At 36.6% G+C, this 7,488-nt stretch overlaps 1 protein-coding gene across 1 annotated transcript; it reads right to left on the reverse strand.

Moving 5' to 3' along the window:
- Window positions 1-1,784: 1,784 nt before the first annotated feature.
- Window positions 1,785-5,723, reverse strand: LOC110021633 (L-ascorbate oxidase). Its single transcript, XM_020720196.1, has 5 exons — window positions 5,342-5,723; window positions 5,059-5,151; window positions 4,752-4,964; window positions 4,447-4,623; window positions 1,785-2,773 (listed from the first exon to the last, which is right to left on the reverse strand). The coding sequence occupies exons 1-5, from the start codon at window positions 5,642-5,644 to the stop codon at window positions 1,817-1,819; spliced, it is 1,743 nt and encodes a 580-aa protein (XP_020575855.1). The 5' UTR covers window positions 5,645-5,723; the 3' UTR covers window positions 1,785-1,816.
- Between the last annotated feature and the right edge of the window lie 1,765 nt (window positions 5,724-7,488).

The following is a 7,488-nucleotide window of genomic DNA, read 5'->3' on the forward strand; positions in this document are numbered from 1 at the left end:
GTTTCTAATTATAGGAATTTTTTTAGATCCTTTAATATTTCATATAATAGTTGAATTGAAAAATGTAACATATTAAGTACAATAGTTGAGATTGTAATATAATAGTATTATTAATGAACAAAGGAGTAACATAGTAACTATATACACCAACGATGTCAGCATGGATTTCCAAGCAATCTAACAGCCCAGACGGTGGCCAGACGATTGATGCATCCTATCGCCCTACAACCAACCACGTGATCAAGTATCGACCGACAGAACTATGACGAAAGATTTGAATGACACACCATGTTTGCGATCTTGGCTGACCAGAGCGTTGGTGGGAACCTTTGATCGAGGCCAATCGATCGTCCCACTTTTACTGTGACGGATGATTTCACCACTCAACCGGACACCTCGGCCGAGCAATACAAGACATGATAGCCACTCAGCTGTTAGCGCTGGAGCTCAATAGGACCGCTCCCGCTAGGTCGCGCCTGCTTCCCGCTCCCATTTTCGCGAAACGGTGCCAACTCTCGCTCCCACTCTCCCGATCGCGAAAGGTCTAGACCGCGACCTGCGGTTTCGCGATAACTGCTGTTCCCGCCGCTCCATGGTCCCGATTCGCGAAGAGTTGCGTCTCACTATTGTCGCGAACCGTTCCCACCTCCCGTCTCCTTTAAGTTGCAAACAAAAGATAAGAAAGTTTTGAAATCGCGATTTTTGTGTTTCTTCTTCTGGTTTCCTCAGGATAGAGGAAGAGTTCTTTGAGCTTTCACGGGACAGTGGAAGAGAAGTGCAAGCAAAAAGTTGTTCCTTGGCTTCTTCTTGGTGGCTTGTGACAGAAGAGAAATTGATTTTATTTCTCTTGCAAGCAAGTTTATCTTCTTCGGTGTATTCTTCGGTGTATCTCGGTGTAGAATTTCTTTGGTGCATCTCGGTGTAAAGAGAGAAGAAAAGAGAAAGAAGAAGAGAGAGCAACGAAGTGAGAGATTCCTCTTGTAAGTCAATGTGATCAACTGATGTAAATTCCTCAAGTAGTAAAATACTCTACAACTCCGTGGACATAGGCAATTTGCCGAACCATGTAAATCTGTGTTCTGCTGTGGTGTTACTGTTCTTTTATGGTGTTATTTTTCTTGTTCTATTTTTCAGTTCGTCGATCGTTCACCTATTTGATTTATATATATACCACATCAACTGATATATATCTTGATCTCAACGCAACATCAGCCGGTCGCCTTAATCGACATAATTCAGGCAAATCGATCAGAAAATTACAATCATATTAAAAATCAAGTTTTAATACAGATATAATATGAAATATATACAACTGATTTGAATGTCAAATGAATTATGAGTTTTTAACAGTACAAAACACGCCCTTATAAATAGAAAGAAAAAATACAAATGAAGGTGCCTCTCTCGGTTTTTTCTCCACAGTGAATTCTAAGCTTATCTTACTCTCTCTACCTTCTCCGTTTGTTTCTAACTTTTGGGGCGTGTTCACAAAAGACAATTCATAATTCAATAATAATAATTTAAATTCACCAGATTCATCACTCCAATATGAGATAATTTATTTATTGCAACCTTAACCATTACACAAGTTCAAAAAATTTCTCCCAAACAACATAAACACCCACTGGTGCACAAATTTCAAAGGACGACAATCACAATACTCCTCAAAATTGCATGCGAATTCTTTGTTGATCGAAATCACAAGCTCTTCTTCTATGATGATCAATTTCAACAAGAGAAACGAGAAACTCTTACAAATTTCTTCATGAATATTGCAATCCACACCAAGAATAAATTTAAAATAAAAATTTATCTTTCAACTTCCTCCAAGCGACTTTGACTGACCGCAGCCCATAATAGCTTTAGGAAGCTTTCCAAGCTTCTCCACCCCTTCCTCCAAAACAATTCCCATCCCAATGAAGAAATGAGCTTCCAAATGGCAATGAAAAGCCCATACCCCCGGGTTATCAGACCGAAGCCTCAGCGCCGTCCATCCATAAGGGTACACTGCCACAGTATTCTTCTGAATCGGGTCAACCAGATTGTAGCTCTTCAGGTCAAACCGTGGGTCAAATTTACCCAACCCATATCCCAACACCCAAAAATCATGCCCGTGTAAATGCCACGGGTGTGTCTCACTAGTATTATTACTCAGCGTGTTTGCATTTTGTAGTATAATATCCACCGTCGAGTTAAACTCCAACCTATGGATCGAATCACCTAACATTGCGTTTGGGTTTTCTGATACACTGTAGATGTCATAATTTTTATAGTCATAGGTGTCTGGTGCTGGAGTCTGGCTAAAAACCTGTCGCAATTTATCTTTAATCGCTATTAAATAAGGTGTTGTGGGGAAAATAAATGACACATTATTGACGGACCATCTGGTGTAGCCATTGATCTTGTTCTGAGTATTGAGGAGAAGGATGAGTCGGTCTGAGGTGCGTGGTGGAGTCTCGATATAATTTGGGTGTGACTTTATCGACTTACTTTGATTGAATCGATATAATGTGTCGTTCCATAGCGGACCAAGCGGTGGGGAGGTTGGAGGTGGATTTAGTGGATGATTGGGATAATAGTTGAGAATAGCCGTGCCGGTGGGCGTGGCAGGTTTTCGGCTTACAACATTGAGTGCAATCCAATAGTTCCTTGACGGGTCCTGATTTGCCTTCACGATGACTGAATAGGTTTCACCCGAGTAGATATTTAAGTTCTTCACTGTAACCGGATTGACGTAATGACTATCAGATTCGACAATAGTCATATTATGTCCCTGAAAAGATAAATTTTTTACAAAACTTAGGTAAATTATGTGGTGATGGATGTGTGGTCAAATTTATAAACTTGCTTTTTTTGTACGGCTCGTAAATGTTTATTTATTTATTTACTTATTTTGACTTGTAATGAGTGTGCTTTGGATTTTACTTTACTTGAGTTCTACTTTGGTACTTCTTCAAAACTTTGTGTGTATCTTAGCCAATAGCCCAAAGCCTTAGATGCTTATATGCTTAGTAATTATCGATGTTGTGAAAATCTAAAGATTTAAGATTCAATGGTTTAATTGAAATTGAGCCGGAAGTTTAGTGTAATGATATAAAAAATATTAAAATTATTTTAATATAATTTAAATAATAAAATAATGAAATATTGATTCATCAAATAATATTTTAATTTGCTACAATATTGTTGAATGTTTTAAACACTTTTCTAAATAAATAATTGAAGGCATGACATATTTTTGAAATTTAAATATATTATTTCAGATAGTTCGATAAAAATTCAAAGATAAAATTGGACCGGACCCATTCACCGGCTCTCCGGTTCAATCCTGAGTCCGTCTGATTCAATCCCTACTCTTTCCAGAAACAGTTTTAAGTTTGGACTGAATCGACTAAAGGACTGATTTGATCCGATTTTTCAAATCATGGTAATCGAAGACAGAAAGTGATTAGAAGAAAAGTGAGTTGGGGGAAAGAAAGAATGACAGCAATAGAGAAAACAACGGTCTTGATCCCTTATACTTGTTTCTCATTTCAAATTCACTTATAATATAATACCATGCTAATTATGACACTATTAAATGTTCAAAATTTAAATTAAATTCAACTCGGCTAGAATTAGCAATGTAAAAGAATTACCAGCCAATCAAAATAGTCGAACTAAATCATAATAAATTAAATGAAAGTCAAATTCTTATCCCATTCAAAAGAATTCAATACATGAATATAATTGTCTTAACAAAATGTTTTTTGTTAAACAAAAATATCAAGCAAAAAACAACAAACTTTGAAATAATCCGTATTTTCATATAGATGATGTCTTATATATTGTCTATAATAAATTTGGTCCGATATAAGAAAAAATAATTCTTTCGGACGACTGCACATCCAGACAGTCAACCACCAGACGTCACGTCGCCCTCCAATGAGATATATGATGACGTGAAGCCTAATAATTGACCATCCGGACATGCTTCCTGTATAAATAATCTTCGAACAATCTGAAATACGTGGTTTTCGAATCATTTATTTATTCTTTTTCCGAGCAGTTACAGAGTTGGGCTTGTTATTTAACTCAAATTGAGAGTTACAAGCTTTCAAAGTAAAAGGCTTCAAAAGTCAAGAAAAAGTTAATTTTTGATTAATAATACCGTTCCAGATATTTACCTGGCCAGATTTGACCTGCCATTGATGAATATCGTAGTTTTAAGGAGAAATATTAACAACATATTACTACAGTTGACTTTTAAAATTATTAATTAAACCCATTATATTCAGTGAAACTTACATACGTATCACACACTCTTAATTACATATCCAATAACTAAAAAATTACCATTTCAAGTTTTAACACCCAGAAGTTATAAATCTATACATAAAAAGGATGTATTTGACTAAAAAATTAAGGTTATAAGGGTCAAAAGTGTAAATTGTGTAAATTTATTACCTCTATTTCCAAATTCAATGCAGAAAGGGAAGTGACACTTGCGATTCTAAAGAGATAAGTCTTCCCAGAAACCATTGTCAGCACTGAGGGCGAGCATTCAGGATTTGTCATATTACACACATCAGAAGTTCCGGCCAAGGAGCAGTTGTATCGCCCCCTCCCATTAATCAATAGAGACTGCACCAAGTGTTGTTAGATAAAGTATTATTAAATTACTACACCAGCATTTTCTCATGAATAAGAATTTTCGTTATTGTAATATATGAATTTATACTATACTGTAACGCAATTGGCATTATTTGTACCTGTGGCTCGCCAACCCAGCCAAAATTTAATGATAAAAGCCCTGTGGATTGTTCCATTGTGCTTTTATGCCACCAATCATTAAGGATGATGCTTCTATCTTCATCATAGGAATATGGCTCTTTCGTACCTTCAGGAACCAGCACTCTTATTAAGCCATGCAGCCCTGCGGATCGTTGCATCCCGTAATGGGCGTGGTATATGTATGTCCCGGCCTAATCCAAATGATTAATAAACTAATTATATATAAATACACATCAATATTGCAAAAAAAAATTAATTTTGATTGGTAAATTCAGATTTAAGTACCCTATCAACGACAAAACGATAGATAAAAGTTTCTCCTGGTTGGATTGGACATTGCGTTATCCCTTGAGAGCCGTCGCTCCATGGCGTGCCGCGCTTCATTAATAGAGAAATAAGATTACAAATAAATAATTTTTAATACTAATCATAGTGTAATTAAGGACTTAAATTCATCGTCTCTGTATAAGGATTGGAGATACCATGGCCAGATGAACAAATCTTTTTTATGATTGATGCCAAAAACAATAGAAAAGGAGATTAAAATAGCAATTAAGTGATTAATTACCTGGCGAATCCCGTGCCAGTGGATGGCGGTGTTCTCGGTGATTAAGGAGTTGGTGATCTGAACGACGAGCGTGTCGCCCTGCGTGGCGGTGATGGTCGGGCCGGGACTGAGGCCATTGATGGTGATGCCGAGCTTCTTAAAGCAGTCTGGGGATCTGTACTCGTACTTTATCTCCCATTTCAAGTGGTGGACCGTTGCTTCGACGATATTAATGGAGTGGAGCAGACACAGCGAGAAGAAGAAGAGAAGCAGGGTGATTTGATGAGCCTCAATGGCTACATAGCTTGAGATGATAGCCCTCATCTCTCTCTCTCTGAGAAGAAGCTTGGTTTTTTATTTTTGGCTGTAGAACGTACTGATAGAAGATTGAGGTGCATCTGTATATATGGCATCAGTGTGTTTCAACTTTTATGTAGGGGGCTTGGTCTAAGAACAGGTGGCACGCTGGGACAGCAGAGATGAGATAAATTTGCGGTTGTGGAAAATTTTCACAGAAGTATCTTACGCACGAATTTGAGCCGAGCGGCAGAGATTTTTGTCTTTTTAATTCCTCAAATATCATGATTGGTCCGTGAATCAAAGAGAGATAGAGACGAGCAATCATGCTGATCTTTTTCGATCTTCTCGACTAAAATTGTGTATAACTCACCTCTTTTGTACATGAAATGATCTCTCTTTTAATAAAAAAAATTATTAGGTCTGGGTTCCCAATGAATCACCTCCACGTGAAGCTGATAGGAAAAAAAAAATTCATTTTTTTGTGATCCGGCCCAGTAACACAGGGGAATATTCCTCCCGTGTTATTTCGTATTATTTAGGTGTTATTGTGATGATATTGATGTGTTATTGTGTTATTTTAACACCGAAAATATTTCCAGAACACAATAATACATGAATACCACCACAATAACACTTGAATAACACAGAATAACACGAATAACACGGGAGAATATTCCCTTGTGCTAAAACAAAATTTTTTTTAGGTGGTATGATTTTATTGGACTCTGGACGTAGTTCTATGTTCAGAGTTCGGGCGTAATAATTTTTCCTTTTTAATGGGGAAAGAGCACAACATGTTGGCGCTACATTTTTGCCCTTACTTTAATAAGGCATGTACAAGATATTCCAAGTGTTTTATAGGTATGAGTCTATCGCTCGACTGCTCTGACTTGTTCGGCTGGGCTTGTATCGCTTCCACTTGACAGAGCAAATTGGACAAGTTTGGTTTAGTCAGCATTGCCATTTCGTTGAGTTAGTCTAGCCATCGACTGCTAATAATAGACGGGAGAGCTTTCGGACACCCTAGTATGATTGGAGTGTCGATGAGCTAGATTTTTAGTCGAGTTGGGTTCTGATTGGTTTGGATATCCTTTTGTCTAGTTTTTGACTGAATGACTCAGGTTCTAATCATTCGGTTATCTTTCATGTATCAGTCGGATTTGACCTTATTTACTTTGGCTCGAACGACTGCACTCGATCAGATAAATAAAACTCATAATTTTCTATCAGTGGCTCCTTCTTTATTTTCCTCGTATCCTCTTGACTGTAAGTTTAACGTTGTCATATTTTTGATGTGCAATATAAAATTGATCTCTTTTTGCAGTCTAGTTTCTGACTGAATGACTCGGGTTCTAATCATTCGGTTATCTTTCATGACTCAGTCGGATTTGGCCTTATTTACTCTGGCTCGAACGACTGCACTCGATCAGATAAATGGAACTCATAATTTTCTATCAGTGGCTCCTTCTTTATTTTCCTCGTATCCTTGTCATACTTTTGATGTGCAATATAAAATTGATCTCTTTTTGCAAATAATTAATTTTTGGGGCATTTATTTAAATTCTGATAAGATATCCTTTTTTTTCTCTCAAAGAAAGTCAATAGCCCAAAATCCAATTAATTCATGTGCTGCGAGGCTGCAAGGAAGGCGACATTTAATGAGAAGTACGTCCATAATTAATTTTTTTAACAGAGAAATTAAGTACATTTTTATGTTTACTTTAATCATATTTAGTTTTCATTGTTTGATTTTGTCGTTTTTAGTGTTTTTTTAATTCTATAAAACATACAATTAATGATTTCAGAAATTAATGTACTAATACTTTATAGATATATTAAAATAGCATAACTTCAGATATTTTGTCGCA

This window comes from Phalaenopsis equestris, unplaced genomic scaffold (assembly GCF_001263595.1).
Source record: "Phalaenopsis equestris unplaced genomic scaffold, ASM126359v1 Scaffold000136, whole genome shotgun sequence".
NCBI lineage: Eukaryota > Viridiplantae > Streptophyta > Magnoliopsida > Asparagales > Orchidaceae > Phalaenopsis > Phalaenopsis equestris.